The 25,888-nt window shown below is 56.2% G+C and overlaps 3 protein-coding genes across 19 annotated transcripts in view; 1 reads left to right on the top strand and 2 right to left on the bottom strand.

Annotated features, from left to right (window-relative positions):
* Window positions 1-46: 46 nt before the first annotated feature.
* TTC16 (tetratricopeptide repeat domain 16) lies at window positions 47-16,539 on the top strand. Of its 5 annotated transcripts, none has more exons than XM_034929108.2 (14): window positions 47-149; window positions 830-1,002; window positions 1,320-1,410; window positions 1,615-1,758; window positions 4,745-4,845; window positions 4,933-5,062; window positions 8,073-8,287; window positions 9,074-9,318; window positions 9,710-9,851; window positions 11,201-11,366; window positions 11,909-12,051; window positions 12,209-12,404; window positions 14,519-14,606; window positions 15,574-16,539. In XM_034929108.2, the coding sequence occupies exons 1-14, from the start codon at window positions 132-134 to the stop codon at window positions 16,341-16,343; spliced, it is 2,622 nt and encodes an 873-aa protein (XP_034784999.2). In that variant the 5' UTR covers window positions 47-131; the 3' UTR covers window positions 16,344-16,539. The 5 variants fall into 5 exon arrangements, with proteins under 5 accessions (XP_034784999.2, XP_054973561.1, XP_054973560.1 ...); XM_055117583.2 differs by having other exon boundaries at window positions 74-224; window positions 15,574-16,528; XM_055117586.1 differs by lacking the exon at window positions 14,519-14,606 and having other exon boundaries at window positions 15,574-16,522.
* TOR2A (torsin family 2 member A) lies at window positions 16,462-20,455 on the bottom strand. 5 transcript variants are annotated; one of them, XM_003822297.4, is made up of 5 exons: window positions 20,051-20,455; window positions 19,239-19,504; window positions 18,324-18,499; window positions 17,504-17,631; window positions 16,462-17,218 (listed from the first exon to the last, which is right to left on the bottom strand). In XM_003822297.4, exons 1-5 carry the CDS (start codon window positions 20,199-20,201, stop codon window positions 16,974-16,976), a joined length of 966 nt encoding a protein of 321 aa, XP_003822345.1. In that variant the 5' UTR covers window positions 20,202-20,455; the 3' UTR covers window positions 16,462-16,973. The 5 variants fall into 5 exon arrangements, 2 of the variants coding, with proteins under 2 accessions (XP_003822345.1, XP_008974061.1); XM_008975813.4 differs by lacking the exon at window positions 17,504-17,631 and having other exon boundaries at window positions 20,051-20,290; XR_612477.4 differs by lacking the exons at window positions 17,504-17,631; window positions 19,239-19,504 and having other exon boundaries at window positions 17,084-17,218; window positions 20,051-20,289.
* A 2,756-nt stretch (window positions 20,456-23,211) lies between these two features.
* SH2D3C (SH2 domain containing 3C) overlaps window positions 23,212-25,888 on the bottom strand; it is a 47,180-nt gene continuing 44,503 nt past the window's right edge. For all 9 annotated transcript variants that reach the window (XM_003822299.4, XM_003822300.3, XM_008975816.5 and 6 more), the window contains 3 exons: window positions 25,153-25,264; window positions 24,577-24,783; window positions 23,212-23,816 (listed from right to left, as the gene is read on the bottom strand). In XM_003822299.4, coding sequence (XP_003822347.2) covers window positions 23,641-23,816; window positions 24,577-24,783; window positions 25,153-25,264 — 495 coding nt within the window. In that variant the 3' untranslated portion in view covers window positions 23,212-23,640. The remainder of the gene's footprint in view (window positions 23,817-24,576; window positions 24,784-25,152; window positions 25,265-25,888) is intronic.

Below are 25,888 nucleotides of genomic sequence, written 5' to 3'. Positions count from 1 at the left end.
ATGCTTGGTTCCCGGGGGCGTGGCCAGAGGGGTGGGGCCTGTGGGCGTCCTGGTGATGGTGCCTAGCAACGTCAGGGCCAGGGCCGCGAGGTAGTTGGCAGAGGCCTCGGGGTCCTCCTGGAAGGGGCCTCATGACAGATTCGGACGAGGTGCGGGCTTGGGAGAAGACTAACGCAAAGGCAGAGGGCCAGGCAGAGAGACCGAGGCTGGGTTCGCAGGAAAGGGTGAGGGCCGGGAGAGGCAGGGGCAGCAGTCCGACTCAGGGAAGGCCCTGGCCGCCATGCCAAGAACCAGGCATGTGAAAGATCCTTGTAAGGCTCGGCGGCTGCTTGGACAGAGGTCTCTGGCTTGGGTAGCTGGTGGGGAAGGTGACCTCACCAAAATGGGAGAACCTGGGGCAGAAGTCAGGTGAGGTGCTCAGTGTGGCCTGCTGGAGTGAGGGTCCTGAAGGTTACCCAAGGGACTGTAGGACCCCCAAGGCCTGAGACTTGGGACCAGGCCTGAGCTGGAGACATCAAAGCTTGGGGTGTCAGTAGCCGGAAGTGGGAGCTGGGAAGGCCCTGGGGGAGAACAGACAGTGTTGTAAGCATGAGGACCCTGATCCCTGACCTTGACCACAGGAGAGGGAGAAGGGCAGGACTGCAGAGGGACAGGTTGGAGCGACCCTAAGGGGAATGGGGCTGGGAGCGCCACCGGAACCCCGAGTGGGAGTGCCTCCTTCCAGGCCTCATTTCCGCCTCTCCTCCCTCCCTGCAGAATGCTGGGGAGTGTGTCAGTGGGTGGGGGTCATCTCGGGGGCCTGCTCCAGCTTGCTGTCCTTCGGTTCTAGGATGCCCTGAAGGTTGACCAGGGCCCCTCACAGGACATCCCAAAGCCATGGGTGATTCCAGTCCCCAAAGGGATCCTGCAGCACATCTTTGGGACCAGCCAGGTGTTCCAAAGCATCTGTGATGTAAAACCAAAGGTCACAGGGTTAACAGTGCCCCTCAAAGTCAGGGAATAGTGAGTGACTACCTTGCTTTGGGGTCCCAGGTTCCTGCCCGACACAGCCATTCACATGCTGTGCAGCTTTGAGCCACTTACTCTCTTCAGGCCTCAGTGAACTCAACTGTCTAATGGGGCTCTTCCACCTCAGTGGGAACGAGGCTGATGGCCTGGCTGGACTCCAGGAACACCAGCCTGCCCTCCCTGGGCTTCTGTCTACTCCTCCTGCCTCTCCACCCAGCTCCCTTGCTTCCCACAACCCCCACCCCAGCCCTATGCCCTGGGCTGGTCCACAGTCAGGGCCACCCCTCTGCCTGTCCCCACTTTCCCCACAGCTACTCCAGAGGCCAGCAGTGCTTGGAGCAGGCAGACTGGGAGACAGCTGTGCTGCTCTTCTCCCGCGCACTCCACCTGGACCCACAGCTGGTGAGAGGCAGACCTGGGTGGGCACAGGCAGTTGCTGGAACATGCTTCCTCCCTCCCTGTCGCACCTGCCAGATCCCTCCTCTCAGGGCCACCAAGTCCCTGATGGGAATTGGATGTCAACTCTCAGGGGGGTGGAGACTTTCCCCTACCCTCCAGGGGCAGATGGTGGGGAGGATCCAGCAGCCTGGGTCCCCTCACCCTCAGGTGGACTTCTACGCCTTACGGGCTGAGGCCTACCTCCAGCTCTGTGACTTCTCCTCGGCCGCCCAGAACCTGCGAAGGGCCTACTCATTACAGCAGGACAACTGCAAGCACCTGGAGCGCCTCACCTTTGTGCTCTACCTACAGGTGCCTGGGGCCTCCCGGGCCCATGCAGGGCACCCACCTCACACTTCTCGGGGGCTCTCCTGGCTCCTGGGCCCAGCCTCTGTCTCCTTAGATTCCTCCTTGTCCCTGTGTCTGGGTCCCCCCCGCTGCCCCTCTCACCTCCAAGGCTGGTTTACTGCCAGGGTTGAGTCAAGTTTGGCAGCATTGTCCATTTGGGCTTTCTGCCATAATGACAGTGTCCAATATGCTAGCCACCAGCCACGTGGAACTGTTGAGCCCTTGAAATGTGGCAAGTGTGACTAAAGAACTGAATTTTATATCTTATTTTTATTTTATTATTATTATTATTTTTGAGACAGTCTTGCTCTGTCACCCAGGCTGCAGTGCAGTGGCACGATCTCGGCTCACTGCAACCTCTGTCTCTCGGATTCAAGCAATTCTCCTGCCTCAGCCTCCTGAGTAGCTGGGACTACAGGCACACGCCACCACGCCTGGCTAATTTTTTGTATTTTAGTAGAGACAGGGTTTTACTTTGTTGCCCAGGCTGGTCTTGAACTCCTGGGCTCAGGCAATCCACCCACCTCGGCCTCCCAACGTGCTAGGATTACAGATGTGAGCCACTGCGCCCGGCCTCTTATTTTTATTTTAATTAATTTAAATGTGTATAGCCACACAAAGCTAGTGGCTATTGTCTTGGACAGAACGCCACAGATCTAGAGTCCAGAGGCTCTAAGCACTAAAAAGGTCACAGTGACCCCCAAGTGTATTTCAAAGGAAAAACAATATTAAACTATAAAACACCAACGAAGTGTTGCTTTTTTCCATTTTGATAACCCTGATGTCAGCTGCCCCCTCCAGGAGGGAGGTGGGGGGGTCAGCCCCCCGCCGGGCCAGCCGCCCCGTCGGGGAAGTGAGGGGCGCCTCTGCCCGGCCGCCCCTACTGGGAAGTGAGGAGCCCCTCTGCCTGGCCACCACCCAATCTGGGAGGTGTACTCAACAGCTCATTGAGAACGGGCCATGAAGACAATGGCGGTTTTGTGGAATAGAAAGGGGGGAAAGGTGGGGAAAAGATTGAGAAATCGGATGGTTGCTGTGTCTGTGTAGAAAGAGGTAGACATGGGAGACTTTTCATTTTGTTCTGTACTAAGAAAAATTCTTCTGCCTTGGGATCCTGTTGATCTGTGACCTTACCCCCAACCCTGTGCTCTCTGAAACATGTGCTGTATCCACTCAGGGTTGAATGGATTAAGGGCGGTGCAAGATGTGCTTTGTTAAACAGATGCTTGAAGGCAGCATGTTCGTTAAGAGTCATCACCACTCCTTAATCTCAAGTACCCAGGGACACAAACACTGCGGAAGGCCGCAGGGTCCTCTGCCTAGGAAAACCAGAGAACTTTGTTCACTTGTTTATCTGCTGACCTTCCCTCCACTATTGTCCTGTGACCCTGCCAAATCCCCCTCTGCGAGAAACACCCAAGAATGATCAATAAAAAAGAAAAAAAAAAAAAAAAAGATAACCCTGATGTCTTTTTTTTTTTCTGAGATGGAGTCTTGCTCTGTCACCGAGGCTGGAGCGCAATGGCGCAATCTCAGCTCACAACCTGCACCTCCCGGGTTCAAATGATTCTTGTGCCTCAGCCTCCCGAGTAGCTAGGATTACAGATGTGCATCAACATGCCTGGCTAATTTTTGTACTTTTAATAGAGATGGGTTTTTGCCATGTTGGCCAGGCCGGTCTCCAACTCCTGACCTCAAGTGATCCTCCCGCCTCGGCCTCCCAAAGTGCTGGGATTACAGGTGTGAGCTACTGCGCCTGGGCTTGATGTCTTTTCTTTATGTCAAAAAATATTCAGTTCTTGGCCGGGCACGGTGGCTCACGCCTGTAATCCCAGCACTTTGGGAGGCCGAGTTGGGCAGATCATGAGGTCAGGAGTTTGAGACCAGCCTGGCCAACATGGTGAAACCTCATCTCTACTAAAAATACAAAAACTAGCTAGGCATGGTGGCACGCGCCTGTAATCCCAGCTACTTGGGAGGCTAAGGCAGGAGAACCTCTTGAAACCAGAAAGCAGAGGTTGCAGTGAGCCAAGATCGTGCCACTGTACTCCAGCCTGGGTGACAGAACAAGATGCTGTCTCAAAAAAAAAAAAAAAATTCTGTTCTTAAAAAGAAACATTTGGGGCCCTCAGACCATGTGTGAATCTGTCTGTTGGGGGCCCATGTCCTGCACTGCCACTTCCTGTGTACCCTTGTGCAAGTCACTTCACCTCTCTGAGCCTCAGTTCCTTTATCCATAAGAGAAGCATGCTAGTGCCAGTGAGAAAACAAGTTCAAGTTCTTAGCACGGGGCTCAGCACCCAGGGCCCAGGTCCAGGCTACAGCCTGTTTGTGTTAGTTCTGCTGGTCTCTTCTGCCATCTGAGTGTTTTGTTTTGTTTTTGAGATGGAGTCTCACTCTGTCACCCGGGCTGGAGGGCTGTGGCACGATCTCGGCTCACTGTAACCTCTGCCTCCCGGGTCCAAGCGATTCTCGTGCCTCAGCCTCCTGAGTAGCTGGGATTACAGGCATGCACTAACGCACCTAGCTGATTTTTGTATTTTTAGTAGAGACGGCGTTTCACCATGTTGGCCAGGCTGGCCTCAAACTCCTGGCCTCAAGTGATCCACCTGCCTGGGCCTCCCAAAGTGCTGGAATGGGATAACAGGTGTGAGCAACCATGTCTGGCTCAGCTATCTGAGTTTTCTGCATTTTCTCTTTGTTCCTGAATCTCTGTATTCCTGTCTCTTGCCAAGCGTGCATCTCTTACTGTCTCTTGCTGTCTTTCCCCAGATCTGTATCTCTCTCCATCTCTGTCTGTGTCTCTGCCTCTTCAAGTCTCTGCCAGATCTAAAAGGCTCTGTCCTTGTCTTTGTATCTCTCCCTCCTGCCTCAGGGCTTTCTGCTGCCAACTGGGGGGTGCAGCTGGGCTGGGGTGGCAAGCAGAATTGACTGTCCCCTGTGTCCCCAGGGACAATGCCTTTTTGAGCAGTGTGCCTTCCTGGATGCCCTGAATGTCTTCTCACATGCTGCTGAGCTCCAGCCTGAGAAACCATGCTTCCGTTACCGATGGTGAGTGCCCCTGCCAGCCCCTTCTCCCAGCACCCACTTCCTGCCGCCCCACCCGGGAAACGAGCACTCTGTGCCCTCTGCCCTCAGCATGGCCTGTCTCCTGGCCCTCAAGCAGCATCAGGCCTGCCTCACGCTCATCACCAACGAGCTGAAGCAGGACACCACCAACGCCGATGTCTACATCCTCCGGGCCAGACTCTACAACTTTCTCCAGAAGGTACAGTGGGGAGGGCGGGCAGGGGCATGCCCCCCAACCTGGGAGTCCTCAGTGTGCCCCAAGATTGCAGGAAGAGGCAAGGCTGTCAGCCAGCCCAGAAGCCCCATCCCACAGTGCAGTGGGTGCTGTCCTCCCTGGGAAGAGGCCCACACTGGCCTGGACCACTCAACTACCATGTCAGGTCCTTGTTCCACTGTTGCTCAGCCCTGGCTCTGTGCCAGGCCTGTGCTGCACCCCATGGGAAGCAAAAGATGAGAGAAGCATGTCATCCCTGTCCGGATGGAGCTCACAGCCTGGGGGAGGTGTCCCTGGGCAGATGAGCACACTAGGAGGGCTTTAGCCACAATCCTCTGAAGCCACACACCGGGGCACCCAGGGCACCTAACATGAGGTAGCCCTTCCCCCTTCCTCCCTCCTTCTTTCTTCCCTCCTGCCTTCCCCCTTCCTCCCTCCCCCCTTCCTCCCTCCCCCCTTCCTCCGTCCCCCTTCCTCCCTCCCCCCTTCTTCCCTCCCCCTTCTTCCCTCCTCCCTTCCCCGTTCTTCCCTCCCCCCTTCCCCCTTCCTCCCTCCTTCTTTCTTCCCTCCTCCCTTCCCCCTTCCCCCTTCCTTCTTCCTCCCTGCCTCTTCTTCCTCCCTCCCTCCTCCCTTCCTCCCTTCCTCTCTTCCTCTCTTCCTCCTTCTTCCCTCCTCTCTTCCCCCCTCCTCCCTCCTCCTTTTCTTTCTCCCTCCTCCCTTCCTCCCTCCTCCCCTTCCCCCTTTCTCCCTCCCCCTTCCCCCTCTCTCCCTCCCCCTTCTTCCCTCCCCCTTCCTCCCTCCTCCTTCCTCCCTTCCCCCTTCCTCCTCTTCTTCTTTCTCCTCTTCCTCCCTCTTCCTTTCTTTTTTCCTGTTTGCCTCAATGAATCATCCCTACTCCTGACCACCCACACAACCTGGGCTGGGCACAGGGACAGACAGTACAGGGAACAGCTTGGGAGCAATAGAAACTTGGGGTCACAAGGAAGGAGGTGGAGGGGGTGCTGGGCACCAAGGAGAGGAGGGCAGGGATGAGAAGTCTCCCTGGAGTCAGTGGGAGCCTCCACCAGGTGTCCCCAGGGCAGGGGGCTTTAGGAAGATCATTCTGGTGTCCGCAGGGAGTGTGGGTCAGCGGGGAGGCCTGCAGGCCAGAGCCTAAGAAGGAGGCTGGGCACCATTGCAGGGTGGGGTGAGGTGGAGGGAAAGGTAGTCATGAGGGCGGCAAGGAGGGGCAATTCCCACAGCCCTTCAGAAGGCAGGGCCGGAGTCTGGCTTGGGGGTGGGCTTGAAGGAAAAGGAAGGATCCAGAAGGGTGCCTGGTGTTCTGGCTTGGCCTGGGTGGATGGGGAGCTGGGAAGCTAGGATGGGGAGGAGCAGGTGGGCGGGGTGGGGCGGGTTCACCTCATTCTCCAAGCATCCTGGGTGCGGCTGAAATGCCAGCCTGCATTGCAGGAGGGAGCACCACCACCCTGGCAGGAGTGACTTCGGGGAGTGCAGTCCACCCTGGCAACTCCTCCCTGTGCCCCGGGGCTGGGCTGCAGCCTCCCACAAGCGATTCAGTGGCATGAGACTAGTAATTTGTTTTGTTTTGTTTTGTTTGAGACAGAGTCTCACTCTGTCACCTAGGCTGGAGTGCAGTGGCGAGATCTCGGCTCACCACAACCTCTACCAGGAGGTTCAGGCAATTCTCATGCCTCAGCCTCCTGAGTAGCTGGGATTACAGGCACCTGCCCAGCTAATTTTTGTATTTTTAGGAGAGACAAGGTTTCGCCAGGTGATACCCCCTGCCTCGGCCTCTCCAAGTGCTGGGATCATAGGTGTGAGCCACTGCGCCCGGCTGAGACTAGTAATTATTGATAATTATTGGTGACTGTTGTGATTTTAGCCCCTCCGATACGTAGGCGTGTTCTCAGCACTTTGCCCCTGCTTAGCTGTGAGGCTCGCAGCAACCCTTTGGGATAGAGACACACTGTCCTCGTTTCACAGAGGAAGAGCCAGCCCCAGGTGACTTGCCCAAGGTCACACAGCCTGTTCCCAGTGGCATTGCCTGGAGCCCAAGGCTGCTTATGCCAAAGCCCTGCCCCTAGCTCCTGCCATTTCCCTCCCTCCCTCCACCCACACCTGCTGTCCACACCATCCCGTTCACCTGCCAGCCAGTCACCCCGCAGGGAACAGGGTGTTGTTGAACTGTCTGTTGCCTGACTGAGCTGCGCCTTCCTCCTCCCAGTGGAAGGGACTTGCTGGGGGAGGTTTCCACTGTACCCAGGCCCGAATCTGGGCTTGGGCAGAGGGGTCTTGGGCTCAAAGGTCAGGGAGGAGAAGAGGGAGTGCAGGGGAGGGGAGGGAGGACACAACCGTCACAGTCAGGAGGTCACACGCTCCCCGCACCTTGAGTGGGCTTCACAGAGGCCTGACAAGGAGGTAGCATCTGCAGAAACCACTGGGGCTGGCCTGGCTCACCTGAGGTCACATCTGGAAAGGGCCAGCTGGCATGGGGCCTGGGATGGAATTTCTCCACGATGCTCCCTGTCTCCTTCAAGAGGCAGAAAGGGGCCAGGCATGGAGACTCAAACCTGTAATCCCAGCACTTCGGGAGGCCAAGGAGGGCGGATCACCTAAGGTCAGGAGTTTGAGACCAGCCTGGCCAACATAGTGAAACCCCATCTCTACTAAAAAAAAAATACAAAAATACAAAAATTAGCCAGGTGTGGTGGCACGCACCTGTAGTCCCAGCTACTCAGGAGGCTGAGGTGAAAGAATCGCTTGAACCCGGGAGGCAGAGGTTGCAGTGAGCCAAGACCACGCCATTGCACTCCAGCCTGGGTGACAGAGTGAGACTCCATCTCAAAAAAAAAAAAAAAAGCAGAAAGGGTGGAACATGGAGGGATGTGAGGGGCACGGAGGAGGCATGGTGTGATGCCACCCTGCTGAAGAAAGGCCTCTAGGTCCCGTGGCTCAGTTGGCCTGTGCCCCTGATGCCACCCATGGCCTCCTGCAGCCCCACCTCTGCTACCGGGATCTGCACAGCGCCTTGCTGTTGAATCCCAAGCACCCGCAGGCCAGGATGCTGCTCCAGAAGATGGTGGCCCAGGCCCAGCAGGCGCGCCAAGATGCGGGGATCCTGGCTGTGCAGGGCAAGCTGCAGCACGCACTGCAGCAGATCAACCGTGCCATCGAGAACAACCCTCTGGACCCCAGTCTCTTCCTCTTCCGGTACTGCATGGGAAGGTGCTGGCCTTGGGTCCCAGGTCCTGCCCAGCCAGACTTTCTGCGTGGTTTAAGGAGAGTCCCTGACCCTCTCTGGGCCTCAGTTTCCCCAGCTAGCCTCTAACAGTCTTTCCCTACTTCCTACTGGGTTAAGGCATTGCAGAGGTGGTCTCTGTTACTGCTGGAAGAGGGATGCCAACACATGTCTCAGTTACCCCAGGAATCCTAGAGCCGCAGCCTGCGAAGCAGTTCACGCTGGGCGCTGAGCCCAGCTCAGTGGAGGAGACTTAGGCTTGAGTCTGGTCCCAGGAACTTACCACATCCTGCTGCATTTCAGGAGGGAGTGCCGCTGCCCTGGCAGGAGTGACTCCAGGGGGCGGTCCACCCAGCCAATCTCTCCCTATGCCAAGGGGCTGGGTTCAGTATCCCACAAGTGATTCAGTGACATGAGAGGCCACTGTGATTTCGGGCCAATTAACCTATCCAAACAGTGGTGGTAAAACACCTGCTTCTTGTACAAAATGCTTTAATGTAGAGACTGGCATACACCTGGCTCCCAAAAAAGAAGGTATTTTTGCAAAAAAAAAAATGCTCAGTGCCTAGTGGGTTATCTGAGTAGCAGTCCAGAGCTGGCCCCACGGGACAAACCTAGCAAATGAGGTGGGATCCCCACTGCCTCCATGGGTCAGGAGGCCCAGAGCCGGCAGTGGCTTGTATGGCCACTCGCCAGTCGGTGGGGGTGCACTGGCGCTCATGTCCCTCCTGCCGTCTCCCACGCCCCCCCCCCCACAGGGGCACCATGTACCGACGGCTCCAGGAGTTTGATGGGGCAGTGGAGAACTTCCTGAAGGTGCTGGACATGGTGACCGAGGACCAGGAGGACATGGTGCGGCAGGCACAGCGCCAGCTGTTGCTGACCTACAACGACTTTGCCGTGCACTGCTACAGGCAGGGCGCCTACCAGGAGGGCGTGCTGCTGCTGAACAAGGCCCTCCGGGACGAGCAGCAGGAGAAAGGACTCTACATCAACCGAGGTGGTGCGCAGCGACCAGGGCACTGGGGAGGGGGGGTGCGGGGGAGCCTCGCCATCTCTAAGGCCCCCACTGGGCACTTGAGGCCCCTGGGGGGAAGGAGGAAGGGAGAGAGGAAGGAAGCAAGGGAAGAGGAAATGTAATAGTCTCAGTATCCCAGGAACACACTTTGGGAAATGTTGCCTTAGACAAACTGGCTCCAGACTCCTTAAAATGCTCAAAACAGGCAGCTGGGGAACAGTGCCCAGACGCCCAGAAAACTAGAGAGGACGGAGACCGCGGCGGGGTGTTATCAGCCACCAGTTTCAGGCCCTGGCCCCCGGGCTGGAGCCGGCTGGGCTGGGGCTCCCGGGCACTGGGAGTTGGGGGTCCACTCACCCCCGCCTCCGGACCCTAGATTGCTTCTTCCAGCTGGGCAACCTGGCCTTTGCCGAGGCGGACTACCAGCAGGCGCTGGCGCTGAGCCCTCAGGACGAGGGCGCCAACACGCGCATGGGCCTGCTGCAGGAGAAGATGGGCTTCTGCGAGCAGAGGCGCAGGTGCGTGGGCTCCCGCCCCCACGGTGGGCGGGGCAGGCCCGAGGGCAGGGCGGGCAGGAGGCCAACTGCTGGGATCCCTGGGTCAATCAAGCTGCTTCTCTCCTCGGGGGCGATGGCTCATCCCTGTAATCCCCACGCAGGTGGATCGCCTGAGGTCGAGAGTTTGAGACCAATCTGGCCAATATGGTGAAACCCATCTCTATTAAAAATATAAAAAAATTTAAAAATTAGCTGGGCGTGGTGGTGTGTGCCTGTAATCCCAGCTACTCAGGAGGCTGAGGCAGGGGAATCCCTTGAGCCAGGGAGGCGGAGCTGGCAGTTAGCCAGGATTGCGCCACTGCACTCCAGCCTGAGCGACAGAGTGAGACTCTGTCCCCCCAAAAAAAAGGCTGGGCACGGTGGCTCATGCCTGTAATCCCAGCACTTTGGGAGGCCGAGGCGGGCGGATCACAAGGTCAGGAGATTGAGACCATCCTGGCTAACCTGGTGAAACCCCGTTTCTACTAAAAATACAAAAAATTAGGCGGGCGTCGTGGTGGGCGCCTATAGTCCAAGCTACTCGGGAGGCTGAGGCAGGAGAATGGCGTGAACCCGGGAGGTGGAGCTTGCAGTGAGCCGAGATCAAGCCACTGCACTCCAGCCTGGGTGACAGAGCGAGACTCCGTCTCAAAAAAAAAAAAAAAAAAAAAGCTTCTCTCTCCGTTATGCTTTCCTTTTTTTTTTTTTTTTAGATGGAGTCTCACTCTGTTGCCCAGACTGGAGTGTAATGGCACCATCTCAGCTCACTGCAACCTCCACCTCCCGGGTTCAAGCAATCCTCCTGCCTTAGCTTCCCAAGTAGCTGGGATTACAGGCACCTGCCACCACGCCCAGCTAATTTTTGTATTTTTAGTAGAGACAGGGTTTCACCATGCTGGCCAGGCTGGTCTCAAACTTCCCACCTCAGGCGATCCACCTGCCTTGGCCTCCCAAAGTGCTGGGATTACAGTCGTGAGCCACCATGCCCGGCCTATACTGCTTTTCTTTGTGATATTTTTACTACTCAATAACTTGGAACTTAATCATAGTCAAATTAATATATTCATTTTAGCCGATGGGTTTATGCCATTCTCAGAAAGGCCTTCCCTACCCCAAGATCATAAAGATATTCATTGATGTTGGAGTTTCACACTGGCATCGAAGTGTTGGCTCCATCAGGGACGTACCTGATGGAGAGAGAGGAGAGGGGCATGGTGAGGGGAGCAGACCCAGCCTGGTTTCCCTCTAACTCCTCAGTGGGGCCCAGTAGCCACCATTTTCCCCACAGATGGCCCAGCTCATAGCAGCTTGGGACCCACTGTGTCGTGCAGGCAGTTCCAGAAGGCAGAGAACCACTTCTCCACGGCCATCCGGCACAACCCCCAGAAGGCCCAGTACTACCTGTACCGGGCCAAGAGCCGGCAGCTGCTGCAGAACATTTTTGGGGCCCGCCAGGATGTGGCCACTGTCCTGCTCCTCAACCCCAAGCAACCAAAGGTAGGTTCCTGCCACGTCAGGAGTGTAGGCTCCGGAGTCATGCCCGGTGCATAAAGATACTCCTCGGCCCCCAAAGAAATCTGGTTTGATAACAATCATAAGGCCAGGCATGGTGGGTCATGCCTGTAATCCCAGCACTTTGGGAGCCCAAGGCGGGTGGATCATTTGAGGTCAGGAGTTCGAGACCCACCGGGCCAACATGGTGAAACCCCATCTCTACTAAAAATACAAAAAGTAGCCAGGCATGGTGGTGTACGGTTGTAATTCCAGCTATTCAGGAGGCTGAGGCATGAGAATCGCTTCAACCCGGGAGGCAGAGGTTGCAGTGAGCCAAGTTTGTGCCACTGCACTCCAGCCTGGGCGATAGAGTGAGACTCTGTCTCAAAAAACAAAACAAACAAGCAAACAAAAAACATTGCAAAACTCTTCCTTCTTCAGCCCTGGGAAGGGCCAAATCTGGCTGTGCAGGGTCAGGGCAACATCGTGCTGTCTGTCTGCTGCTCTGGCCCTCACCTGGCTCTGGTCACCCCCTTTCGTGGCAGCTGTCCCTGCTGATGACCAACCTCTTCCCGGGCATGTCGGTGGAGGAGGTGCTTAGCACCCAGATAGCCCACCTGGCCAGGCTGCAGCTGGAGCAGATGGTGGAGGGCAGCCTGCAGGCCGGCAGCCCACAAGGCATTGTGGGGTAAGCCCTGGAGCAAGGGGCACAGGCCAGGGCTGGGGAATGGCTGCAGCTCCAGGCTCCTCTGGCTCCAGCTGCATGATGGGGCCGTTGTCTAGTCCTTGGAGAGACCAGCATGGGCCAGGGAGACTGACAATACCTGGGGGGTAACGTTTGGCAGGATGCTTAAGCGGCAGGAGTTGGAGCGCCAGAAGGCCTTGGCCCTGCAGCACTCATGGAAGCAGGGGGAGCCTTTGATTGCGACCTCCGAGGAGCTGAAGGCCACCCCTGAGATTCCGCAGGTAAAACCGGGAAGCTCAGAGGGAGAAGCTGAGGCCCCTGAGGAGGAGGAAGAAAAGGAGAAGGAGAAAAAAGAGGTAAGTGGAGTACAGGCCAGGGCTCGGAGCCCTTGGGGTCTGGGGCACAGCGTACCCCAGCCCAGGGCTGAAGGATGCAGGCCAGTGGAGTCTGGCTTCCAGGCCTGGCTCTGCACTCCCTCAGCTGTGTGATGGGCTGGGGACATCTTGCTATGAGATGGGGATGGTACCAGCAAGGGGTGCTCCTGACGAAGGGTGTGTGGGGATGTGGGCCCTCAGAGAGAGGAGTCACAGCCCTGCTCATGGTCACTGTCATGAATTCTACTGTAGGCACTAGCCACTTGCCGCTTGTGCCAGAATTTTTTGTTTTTGAGTCGGAGTCTTGCTCTGTCACCTAGGCTGGAGTACAGTGGCACAATCTCGGCTCGCTGCAACCTCTGCCTCCTGGGTTCAAGCAATTCTCATGCCTTAGCCTCCCAGGTAGCTGGGATTACAGGTGTGTGCCACCACATCCGGCTAATTTTTCGTATTTTTAGTATTTTTGTTGGGCTTAAGTGATCTGCACACCTGGGCCTCCCAAAGTGCTGGGATTACAGGCATGAGCCACTGCACCCGGCCCCCAGAATTTTCTTAATTCTTAAATTTGTTTCTGAAAACCTCTTATTGAACGTAACATAAATATAGAAAAGTGCACAAATCATAAGTACCGGTTTGATGAATTTTCACAAACTGCATTACACCCATGATAGCATTATCCAGATCGAGAAAGAACACTTTCCCAGCTCCCAGAAGCCCCTTGGGGCCCCCTTCGAGGCCCCTCCCGTAACCCACCCCACCTACAAGGCTGTCTTGATTCCTAACACCAAACATGAGTTTCGTCTTTTCTTCACATAAATGGACAGCATGGTGAGCGTCACTCACGCTGCGGCGGGTGGCAGCGGCCTGCTCCCTCTCGCTGGTGCTGCAGAATATTCCATCCTTGACAGTCCCACAGTGTGTTCCTCTGTTCTGCTGCTGGTAGACATCAAGTACACTAATGTTCAAAGGAAACTTGAAGCAATTGAAGTAGAGGAATACCAGCATCCCTTGCCATCAATAGAAAATGTGGCTGGGCGCGGTGGCTCACACCTGTAATCCCAGCACTTTGGGAGGCCAAGATGGGCAGATTGCTTGAGCCCAGGAGTTCAAGACTAGCCTGGGCAACATGGCAAAACCCTGTCTCTGCAAAAAATACAAACATTAGCCAGGCATGGTGGTGTATGCCTATAGTCCCAGCTACTTGGGAGGCTGAGGCAAGAGGATCTCTTGAGCCCCAGAGTCATTTGAGGCTGCAGTGAGCCGTAATCATACTACTGCATTCCAGCCTAGGTGAGAGAGCCAGACCCTGTCTAAAGAAGAAAAGAAAAAAGGAAAGAAAGTGCTAGCTCTTCAGTTTTCTAGCTCATGTTAGAATGAATATTAAAGTACACACCTTCCCTCTGTGTGACCCCTGAAGTCAGAGGCTCCCTCCCCCAGGGAGACATTGGGCTGAAGTGGATGGAGCCCAGAGCGCAACTCCCAGCTGGCGCCTGGAGCACTATGGTGTACCTCGCTGTCTACAGGTGTGAACGTGGGCAGAGACCCGCAGCCTAGGTAGGGTCTGGCTGTGGCAGCCAGCAGACCTGGATTCAAACCCGGCCTCTCTGCTTCTTAGCTGAGTGGCCCTGGACAGGTTGCTTAGGGGCTCTGAGCTTTGGTTTCCTGTTCAGTGAAATGGTCATTAGCAGCTCTCCCCATCCCTCCGTCTCCACTTGTATTGGGAGAATGGATGGGGGTAAAGCATACAGAAGCTCCTCAAGTCCTCCGTAAGCATTCCCCAGGGCACAGCCCTTTACAATTTACAGAAGCCTGTTCCACACCTGAACTAATTTTCATTTTGCAGTTGAAAAAAACCAAGGCGCTAGCAGCCCCTTCAACACAACCGTTCTCACGGCACCATGCCTGTCTAGCCTGGTCGCTCCCCTTCCTGCCAGGCTTAGCCTCTGCGTGTCCCCACCCCACCCTAACCTGGCACCTTCAAAGACCTCCAAGCTCAAGAGAATGACCACCGAGGGGCCCAGGGCTGCTGGCCTTCTAGAGGTGCAGCTGCACGGGCCTCCTACCATCTGAACTACAAAGCCTGTTTCTTGCCATAGGAGAAAAAATCAGAGCTCATACCTAGCAAGGTGGCGTCCCTATCTGACAGCTACCTTGACCAGATCTCTTCAGCCTCCAGCATGAGCTGTAAGTCCCTGGTGCTTCCGCCAGGCCTCAGGAAGCTAAGGCAGCAGGGTGGTCAAAGCTCAGGGGTCGAAGACCGCTGGTCTAGGTGTGAGTTCGGCCCGCTGCTGACAGCTGGGTGGCCTGGGGCGAGTGGCTCTAGAGCGGGAGTAACACTGTTGCGGGGCCTGCCCAGGACGAGGTGAGGCTTGCTCCAGGCACTTCATGGTAGCTGCTGCTCTGCTCTCATCCCCTCCTAGCCCTGTCCCTGAAATAAGCCCACAAACCTTGTGCATGGCCAGGGGGCTTTTAGCCCCAGTACATAGGGCCCTAGCCTGGAGGAGACAGAAGTGAAGAATGGGGAGGCTGCTCCTCAGAGGCCCCAAGGTGGGTGTGCGCAGTCCTCGCTCGGGAGGCGAGTGGCAGGGCCCAGGCCCCTTCTTCATTTTGTGAATCCAGCAAACTCCCCAAGTGCCCTGGGCCAGGCCTGTGCTCAACACTAGGCACAGGAATGACTGGCATAGTCCTTGCCCTGAGACGTGAATTCTAAGCTCCAACAGGAAGAAGGCTCCCAGGTGACCCACAGCCAGGAGACAGGGCAGACACAGTGCGGGGGAAGCCGGGGTGTGGGTGCATTTAGCACCTTTTAGTGGGGACGAGGATGGAAGAGCAGGAGGGTGCCAGGCGGGGGGACGCAGGGGCCCTGCTGGGGCTGTCTGCTGCAACAGGAGCACAGAGGGCAGGGGCAGCCACAGAGCAGAGGCCTGGGACTGGGAGAAGGGGGCTCCTAGGCATCTCCCCCATCTCACAGCCCCACGCCTCAGGGTCTGGGTCGCTGGGGGCTGGGCGGGGGTGATCTGCAGGTCTTTCCCTTTGGCGATGCGAAGCCTCTGGGCCATAGGCCAGTGTGAGATTGGGAAGCCCCTTTTCCCAGAGCTGTCCAGGGCAGGTGCGGCAGGCCTGATGGGGGCTCTTGGCACACCCTTCCTAGTCAGGACCACAAGCACCTCAGAGACTGAGACGTCGGCTATCTGCCAGGAATACAGGAGCACCTCAGCCACCGCCGTGACATTCTCTGACTCGTCACTGTTGAAGATGCAATCCTCGGACTCTGGGAACAACAGGGAGGCACTAAGCCATGGTCCCAGAAAAATCAAGGCCACCCAGGGCCAGAGGCAGAGCCTTAGCAAGACCGAGGCCACCCAGAGCCAGAGGCGGAACTCCAGCAAGACCAAGGCCACTATACACAAGAGGAACTCCAGCAAGACCAAGGCCACCCAGAGCCAGAGGCAGAACTCCAGCAAGACCAGGGCCACCCAGGGCCAGGGGCAGAGCTCCAGCAAGACTGAGGCCACTCAGGGCCAGAGGCAGAGCTCCAGCGAGATTGAGGCCACCCAGGGCCCAAGGCAGGAGCCCAGTAAGACCAAGACCACCCAGAGCCCAAGGCAGAGGCCCAGAAAGGTCAAGGCTGCTCGTGGCCGGAGCTGGAGACCCAGCAAGGTTGATGCCACCCAGGGCCGAAGCAGGGGACTGCTCCGAAGTTCCACCAAGACTGAGGCTTTCTATGAATCAAACTGGAGCCTCAGCAAGACTGAGTATGCCCAAGGCCAGGGCCAGAGGTCCAGCAAGGCTGAGGGTGCCCAGGGCAAGAGCCAGGGCATGAGCTCAACTTCCAGCAAGGCCGAGTCCACCTGGGGACCCAGCCCAAGTCTCAGCAAAACTGAGGTTGATCAGGACCTCACCTACTATGAAGCTGTCTGAAGGGACCATCCAGACCCTCCCTTCTTGCTGGCGACGGGACGAGTTCCACCCACCTCCCCACACTGGCACTCAGCCAGCTGCCTCCTTCCAGAGCAATTAAAAGTCTTAGCAACAGTCCTCTGGTCCCACAGCTGAGTTTATTATACTTGTTCTCTTCTTTTACAAAATTAAAAACATCTAAAACCAGGCCCAAGTGGCAGCTTGAGTCCCTCCATTTCTGGAAACTGAGAAGGCTCCACCTGGCTTGATATGGACACAGGGTGTGGAGTGGAGGGGAGGAGGTATGGTGCCCAACCAAGGAGGCAAGGGGCAAGGGTGGCAGACTGAGGAGGGAGCACCGCCACGAGCCACAGTCCCTGAGTTATAATTCACAGTAAGAAGGCTCAGGCTGCAGGGGGAGGTCAAGGCTCAGTGACGTTCTGGGGTGACCAGGGGTTTTCCTGGGGAAGGTGGCCGGGCCAAGATGCTCTCGAGCCAGTTTAGAGGCCAGGGCCCTTCCCGGCCATCTGTCCCGTGGCCTAGCCGACACTCCGTTCATCTCACTTGGTGCTCTGGGTTCCTGTGACAGAGGCCCCAGGCCTTTCCTGCATGGCCTGGCCATCAGGGGCGCCGAGGACACCACTCAGAGAGTCAGAGGAAGAAGGCGATTCGGGAGGCCACGGTCTTGCAGCCGTTGGAGGAGAAGAGCTGCTCGTCTTCAGGGAAGAAGGTGGTGCTGTCCAGCACAGCCTGGACAACCTCATCCCTTGGCTCCAGGCCCAGCTGGGCCAGCTCGTTGAGCACGCAGTGCCGGACGTGGTGCCGCTGGAGCGGGAGGAAGGGCACCACTGCGTCTAGGAGGCGCTCTTCCATGATGCCCGAGTTTGAGAAGCCATCTGCAGGAAGGGTAGGTGGGGAGGGGACTTTGTGCTTCACAAGAGGGGAGAAGCCGGCCCCAAACCCCCAGGGACAGGAGGAAAAATGCTGGCCTCAGTTCCCTCAGCCGCCTTCTGGGTGTAGGACTCAGGGGCTGTAAGGCTCACCCAAAGTCACAAAGCTGGGAGTGCCAAAGCCAGGCTCAGAACTGCCGGGTCAGTGGGCAAAGCATGAGACCCCGGGAGAGCCTGGCCCCTGGGTGTGGGGTGAAGCCGCCCAGGAGGGGGCTGCTGAGCCAGACTCACGGTGCGGGTTGTCCAGCACCGCGCGGGAGATGACCGGCTCCAGCTCCTGCAGGAGGATCTCCTCGCGGTCCCGCCGGCTGCGCCACGCCTCCAATGCCACCTGGTTGATCTGCTCGCCACCCGTGTTGCTAAAACCATGGGGGACCCAGGCTGAGACTCAGATGAGGACTAGCGCAGGGCAGGATTGGACCCTCGCTTCCCCGCTGCCACCTGACATAGGAACATGGCTCAGTGCGGGGAGGAGCCAACTCCACTGAAAACGCTCCACTTCCCCCTCCATGGTGTCCACATCCATGGCCCCTGTAATTCACCTACACATGCCACGTACTTTATAGTTTACAAAACACTTTTGTGTCCCTCAACTGACTTTCCCTCACTGAACTTCCAGGAAGGCATCGGGGCATCATTATTGGCCCCGCTGTTCAGAAGCAGAGACAGAGGCTCAGAGAGGCGGAGCCATGCTGCCTGAGGAAACACAGCGAGGATTCTGAGAGCTGGGACTAAAGGACAAGAACTCTGTTCCTGTTTTTCCCAGGCCTGTGTCCTCCTCACCACAAAAGAGGGAAAACTTCTTGACCTGGCAGGGCTTCCACAAAGAAGTGGCGATCAAAAAGACTGAGCCCAGAATTTGCTGAGAATGTCCAAAGGGAAATCAACCAGGCAGAATGACAATGTCATCTCTGAGAGTGGCAGGGGGCACTGGGAAAGCCCAGCTAAGCCCATGGGGAATTGGATTCTGCTGGGAGCACAGGCTAAGGCTGTAGAGCTGAACCTCTGAGAAGTGGCCCCCCACTGTGCCCCCTGCAAAGCCGGGCCCCACCTGATGAAGATGAAGATGGCTTTGCGGTAATTGGTCCCGTATACCACCCAGGAGGAGCCCAGGAAAGGCCGCAGGACTTCCATCAGGCCTGGGGGCATCTTGTCCATCTCATCGAAGAGGAAGAGGGAGCGGCCACAGGCAGTGAGGTTCCCTTGGACCCAGCTCTTCAGATCCTTCTGTAGGGGAGACACAGGAGTTCCAGGGGGGCTGGAGAAACTCCCCCAACCCCAGACCTCTTCCCAAACCAAAAACTAATCTCCTTTCTAGGGAAGGATGTGGTCTTCCAGAGAGCACCAACCTCTTAGTGAGACTGATGGTGAAACTGTATCCCAGATTGGGGCAGAGACTTGCCCAAAGTCACACAGCCAGTCAGAACAGGGACTCAAACCCAAGCCTCCCACTTCCCTGTTCAGGGCTCCTTCCACAACGCCTGCTGCTTTCTATAAAAGGGGAAGTCTCCTTCCTGTTCCCTGAAACTACACAGCAGTGTTGACGGCTGAAACTGATCAGCCTGGTGGGTACCCTGCAATCAACAACAGTAGTAGTAAGAGCCAATATTTCCCGATGCTTCCTCTGAGCCACAAATTGGGGCTGATTTCCAGCAAGACAACAGTGCAGATTATCTGACAAACATAGGTGCTCCATAAATGATATCTGCAATGGTATAATCTCATGTCCCTCACAACAACCCTGGCATGTAGGTACTGCCAGGGTTCCTTACTGCCCCAAGGAATCAAAGTACTCCCTGCCAGGTAGAATGACACCTTCCCAAGTTCTCTGCAGGATGGGTCCTGAGGGCTGGGGCTGCAGCCGTGTGTGGCCTGGAGCAGGTGACTCCCCTGTCTGGGCTCAGGACTTACTCCCTAGGGTGGCACCCCATGGTGAGAACAGTGGTCAAGGACGCATCCAGCCTACCTTGTAGCGCTCGATGTGGCTGGGGTGGGGGAAGTGGAGGACGGGAGAAAAGTGGTGCACGCGGGGGCTGCGGAGGCCGCCCTGGAAGAGGTAGTGCGCCAGCAGGGAGCTGACATAGGATTTGCCGGTGCCGGTCCAGCCGTGCAGGGAGAGGACCAGCGGCTTGGTGGGGGCTGGGTCCCGCACAAAGGCCTTCAGCGCCTTCACCACCAGCGCCTTGGCCAGATGCTGGCCGGCCAGGTGCTGAGCCAGGTCACACTCCAGACCTAGGGCCACAGGAGGATGGTGAGGACACATCCCACCGAGGCAGAGGTTCAAGGAGAACGTCATGTCTGGAACCTGGTCTGGGACTCCTGTGTCCTTACGTTTGTCCAAGCTGCCTATGCACATGGCACGCAAACCTTGGGGTCTGTGGCGGAAAAGAGCCACCTTCGGGCCTGATTCAGCTCGGCAGCGCCCCCACCAGGCGGTCCTCCAGATTGCACTCAGCCCTGAATGCGAGCTGTCAACGGGGTCAGCCGCAGACCCCGCCCATCCCCAAGGCGCACTGCACTTCTCCTTTGACGGCCAGGCCATTCCGGGGAGGCCCAAGAACTTCCACCAAGGGTTCTGCTGGCTGAGGCCTCTCTCCAGGTTGGCAGGGCCTCCTGGACCTCAACGGGTACCCTCCACCCTCCCAAGTCTGCGGGCCCCGCCCCTCGGTCCCACCCTCTGGGTCCTCAGCTTCTCTGGCCGGCGCCAGCCGGGCTCCCAGCGCTCCCGCGTCTGCCCGCGTCCGCCCGCCCCTCGCTCCGGGCTCCCTGGCGCCTCACCCGGCAAGTCGGGCCGGAAGTCGCATTCGCAAAAGGCGCCCAAGTTGCAGCGCAGGGAAGCCAGGTCCCAGGCGGCGGCCGCGGTCGAGACCAGCCCGAGCAGCCCGAGGAGCGAGCCCCAGGGCCGGCAGCCGCGCGTCGCAGCCGCCATCCGGGTGAGGCCCGAGCTCGGTGTGGGGCAGTCAACTGCCTCGCCCGGGAACTGCAACTCCCGGCGTGCACCGCTCCGCAGCAGCCACGCCCATCGCCTACAACTCCCGACGCTCCTCTCCCCGCCTCCAAGGCCCGCCCGTCGTTCCGCAGCAGGACCAGAAGGTGGCCTCCAGGGGGAACCCGCGAACCGTCCAATCCGGGACGGCGGGCCGCGTTTCCATGGCCACGGTAACTAGGGGACCATCGTAGTGGCTGAGAAAGAATAAATAAAGGATTACGACCACAAAGGGCAACGTAACAATTACAGCAAAAACTTGTGCGGAACCTTACGCCTTGCAAAGCGCCTTTTCCATGCTCCTTTTTTCTTCTATATGACAAAAGTGCCTTCACTAACAGCTTTTGGTGAGCACTTACTCTGTGCCATTAGTGCTAAGTGCCTATATACCTTATAATATGGTAATAGTATCTGCTATCCAGAGAAATGGTGCTGTTCCAGTGAGATAAAGGCACACAAATTGTCTGGCTCAGAAAGTGATCGATACATGATCATCAACATTCCGTTGTGTATGAAACAGGACTGTCCCTCACCTAGCAGCAACTGTGGCCAAATGCTTGGCATCAGTCCTGGGAGATGGGTTCTGTTGTTGTCCCCATCTTGAGGAATTTGGGACCGAAGAGGTTAAGCCTCTTACCCAATGTCACGCAGCTGGTAAACAATAGAACTAAACCCAAGTCTGGCTGCTACCAGAGCCGTAGTGCGTGGTTGCATGTTATCAGCCTCTCTTGGTCAAAGGATTCAGAAGGCAAAGGACTCCAGACGTTTGAGGTTCAGCGCACAGGCTCCCCAGGCCTCCAGCTTGGCCTGGATTCGTTTTGATCCACGTTGCCCACCTCCCCCACCCACTGGAGTAAGGGAACCAAGACAACAGCCTTCATGGCCCACCTCAAAGACCGTGTCCCTACCAACCTCAACACATAGTCACACACACACACACACACACACACACACACACACACACACACACACACACACACAAGACTTCTGGGGCCAAATATCAGAACCTGAAAAAGAAATAAGTATTTCCGGCCAGGTGCGGTGGCTCATGCCTGTAATCCCAGCACTTTGGGAGGCCGAGGCGGGTGAATCAACATGGCGAAACCCCGTCTCTACTACAAATACGAAAATTAGCCGGGCGTGGTGGCAGGCGCCCGTAATCCTGGCTACTCTGGAGGCTAAGGCAGGAGAATCACTTAAACCCGGGAGGCGGAGGTTGCAGTGACAAGAGTGAAACTCCGTCTCAAAAAGAAAAAGAAAGGAAAGGAAAGGAGAAAGAGAAAGAATGAAAAGAGAGAGAAAGAAGGAAGGAAGGAAGGAAGAAAGAAAGAGAAGAAGAAAAGAAAGGAAGGAGGGAAGGAAGGAAGGAGAAAGAAGAAAGAAAGAAAAAGAAAGAAAGAGAGGAAGGAAGGAAGGAAGGAGGCCGGGCGCGGTGGCTCACGCCTGTAATCCCAGCACTTTGGGAGGCTGAGGCGGGCGGATCACAAGGTCAAGAGATCAAGACCATCCTGGCCAACATGGTGAAACCCCGTCTCTATTAAAAGTACAAAAATTAGCTGGGCGTAGTGGCGCATGCCTGTAATCCCAGCTACTGGGGAGGCTGAGGCAGGAGAATCGCTTGAACCCGGGAGGCAGAGGTTGCAGTGAGCTGGGATTGTCACTGCACTCCAGCCTGGCGACAGAGCAAGACTCCATCTCAAAAAAAAAAAAAAAAAAAAAAAAAAACAAGAAAGAAAAGGAAGGAAAGAAATAAAAGAAGAAAACGAGTAGTTCCCACTATCAAGGAGAAAAAAGGAGAGAAGTCTGGGTCCAGGAAGCCAGGTGGAGCCTTTCCCACTCTGCTGCTGCTGTGACCCGGGAAAAGTCCCTTCTCCTTTCAGGCACCAGTCTTCCAGAGGGGAGTTGGGATCATAGATTTCAAAAAGCCCTTCCACCCCAAATCCTCGGATTTTTGGTTGTGCATTTGTGGGAACTGTTGCCATGGCATCCATCCGAGGGCAGGGCAGCGGATAGGAGCACTGGGTTGGAATTAGCTATTTATCTCTCCTGCTGGTCTGTGAGCTTCCAGAAAGCAAGGATTGGGTTTTCATACTTGCTGTAACCCTGGCTCCTGGCACAATCTGGACTGTCCCAGGTGCTAAAGAAGTATTTGTTGTTGAGTCCTAATTAGGGAAAATGAGTCATGCTGATGGGACCAGGGGAAAGCAAAAAGAGAAAGCAGATAAGCTTGAAGTCTGCCTTTTTTTTTTTTTTTTTTTTTTTTGAGACAGAGTCTCGCTCTGTCACCCAGGTTGGAGTGCAGTGGCGCGATCTTGGCTCACTGCAAGCTCCACCTCCCAGGTTCACGCCATTCTCCTGCCTCAGCCTTCCGAGCAGCTGGGACTACAGGCGTCCACCACCACGCCCGGCTAATTTTTTGTATTTTTAGTAGAGACAGGGTTTCACCATGTTAGCCAGGATGGTCTTGATCTCCTGACCTGGTGCTCCACCTGCCTCAGCCTCCCAAAGTCCTGGGATTACAGGCATGAGCCACCGTGCCTGGCCAGAAGTCTGCCTTCTTGATGGTTCAGGACACACAGCCCTCCTGTGCCCAACTTCTCACCGGACGCATGTAGGTTAGCCCACTGCAACCTTGGCATTATCAGTACTGCAGAAAGCCCTGTTCAGCACACAGCAGAAATGCCATCCCATAAAAACTCACAGCAAGGCTTTGTCTCTTTGCAGTCAGCTCCTCTTCTGCTGATCTGCCCGTTGCTACCTTGCAATGCATTTTCATGCTTCCTGTAATAAATCTGCCTTTCTTTACCTACAACTGTCTTGGTAAATTCTTCTTACTCCCATGCCACTGGCCCCAGATACTCGGCACTCACTCACAACATTTGTTGAATGAAGTTTTCTACCTTTCGCCTGAGAAAAGGTGCTTCCTTCTACCCCAGGAGCCCGAGAGACAGAATAAAGAGTCATAAAAGTTTATTATATGAAAGAAATAACATGGCTTCTGTACATCTATTTACAGAACAGAGACTTATTTACAGTGAGATGGAGGCCTTGGTGTTGGTGAGGGACAGACGGAGAGTGAGGAGGCGTGAGCAGCCTGCCTCCCATGGCTCGAAAACAGGGAACCCCAGCAGGAAGGGGAGCAGCAAAAGCTGGTGGGGGAACCAGCGTTCCTGTTCTTCCTCAGCGGAGACCTGGTGAGCATGTAGCAGGTGGGATGGAACCCAGAGTCCACGCAGGACCCTGGAGGTGCAAGGGAGATGCTTGAGTTGAACCCAGAACATTCTCGGGTTGATCACAGTGTCCTTGGGGTGCTCTGGGGAAAGGTCTGTGCCCCTCTGCCCCTGACGCTGTCCGCAGCTGCAGAGGGGAAATGTCCCTGGGGTCACAGCTCGCTGGAGCGGACAGCAGGTTCCAGCTTGTGGGACAGGGCAGTGAGGACCTTGTCGAACTTCTCATAGCGCCGGGCCTGGCTGCTGCTGGCACCCTGACTGCCCCAGAGGAGGCGCATCTGGAACTCCGTGCTGAACACCTCCAGGAGCTCCGGCCGGGCCTGGAACCCTGCAGTGTTGGGGCATAGGGTCAGGGCAGAGGCTGGGGTTCCTGTCCAGAGCCCTAGCATTCTTCAGGACCCCCCTGTTAGGGACCTCCCCTCAACTCCGCCAGGGATCCAACAAGGTTTGTGAATCAACACGACCCTGTAGTTTAGCATCTTTGTCCTGTTATTTGCAGCATATAATTTAAAAATGACTAGACCATAAAATATTAATGTTAAATATGTTTGCAGATTTTTGGTGATTTTTTTTCTTTTTTCATATTTTTCTGTTAAGTTCCAAATTATTTCCTAAGAAAGATGTATACATTTTAGGCTGGGTGCGGTGGCTCACACCTGTAATCCCAGCACTTTGGGAGGCCAAGGCGGGTGGATCACCTGAGGTCAGGAGTTCAAGACCAGCGGCCCAACATGGTGGAACCCCACTTCTACTAAAAATACAAAAATTTGGCCAGGTATGGTGGCTCATGCCTGTAATTGCAGCTACTTGGGAGGCTGAGGCAGGAGAATCGCTTGAACTTGGGAGGCGGAGGTTGCAGTGAGCCGAGACTGTGCCACTGCACTCCAGCCTGGGCGACAGTGTGAGACTCCATCTCAAAAAAAAAAGAAAAAAGAAAAGAAAAGACATGAGAGGAAGGGGTCAGGGAGACAGGGCAGGACAGAAGAGTGGAGAAATGTGAATGGATGCCTTGGAGGAAAGGGAAGCAGTGAGGCAGGTGGAGGGAGGCCCAGGCCTGCAAGCCCCCCAAGATGCCACCCGCCACTCACCCTGCAGCTTGACTTCAGCATTGGTGTGGTACAGGCCTCCGTGGTGTGCCACTGTGCGGGCGGCCTCCAGGTGAGCCAGCACCACCTCCACGCCGTGCTCCGTGCTGCCCCAGGGCTCAGGGCCCTCTGGTGGGGCCGAGTCACACTCCAGCAGAGTGATGAGGGGCAGCACATGAGGAAACGTGGTGTTGCTCAGCGGCGGGCCTTCTGCAAGGAGAAAGGCAGCAGGCGCTTAGAGATCCTATAGTGCCCCACCATCCACTGCAGTCCTGGAAGCCGAGGTGCAGGAGGGAACGGGCCTGGCTGAGGTCCGGGAGAGAGCCCCAAGGGCTCCTGACTCCTGGGACAAACCCTTTCTTTCGGATTCCCCCAACTGAACCCACTGCAGCCCTGGCCCAGCCCCAAGGGCTGAGCCTGGACATGAACAGGGCTGACACAGCTGCCAGCAGGAACAGTGAGCTCAGGGAAAGTAGCTTGCACAGAGCTCAGCCAGGCTCTCATCACTGTCCATGCTGGGAGTCTTTGCCACCCCAGGGAGGGCTGCAGCCTGTCCAAGGTCACGCAACAAGGAAGTACCTTTGCCCTCGTTGAGGCTCTTGAGAAAAGGCTTGAGCTTCTTCTCGTACAGGATGGCACCCTCTGTGTGTCGCTGCCGCAGGGTCACCCATGTCTGCTCCAGCCGAGAAATCTGGGGAGGCCAAACTGTGAGAGACCAGCCAGGCAGAGGGCCTGCAGGGGCCACCCTGCTGCCCTGCTGAGTGGAAATCCAGATGTGGGATCGTTATTATTATTATGGCCATCCTTCATGTACCAGGGACAGTGATGACTACTTTTCATGTCTACCATGAAGCTCTCACAACCCATTTTACAGATTAGGGAACTAAGGCTCAGAGACGGGAATGACTTGCCCAAGGTTATTCCGAAAAAAAGTGGCAGAGCTGGGTGGGAGTTGAACGCAGGACACTGCCTCTGGGAACTTGTTGTTCTTATTTATTTATTTTTTATTATTTTGTTTTTGAGACGGAGTCTCATTCTGTCACCCAGGCTGGAGTGCAGTGGCGCAATCTCGGCTCACTCCAAACTCCGCCTCCTGGCTTCACGCGATTCTCCTGCCTCAGCCTGCCGAGTAGCTGAGAGTACAGACATGTGTCACCACGCCCGGCTAATTTGTTTGTATTTCTAGTAGAGACGGGGTTTCACCATGTTGGCCAAGATGATCTCAATCTCCTGACCTTGTGATCCACCCACCTTGGCCTCCCAAAGTGCTGGGATTACAGGCGTGAGCCACCGCGCCTGACTGTTGTTATTTATT

The sequence above is a fragment of the Pan paniscus genome, chromosome 11 (genome assembly GCF_029289425.2).
Source record: "Pan paniscus chromosome 11, NHGRI_mPanPan1-v2.0_pri, whole genome shotgun sequence".
NCBI lineage: Eukaryota > Metazoa > Chordata > Mammalia > Primates > Hominidae > Pan > Pan paniscus.
The sequence above is the reverse complement of the archived record's forward strand: the minus strand, read 5'-3'. Positions and strand labels throughout refer to the sequence as shown.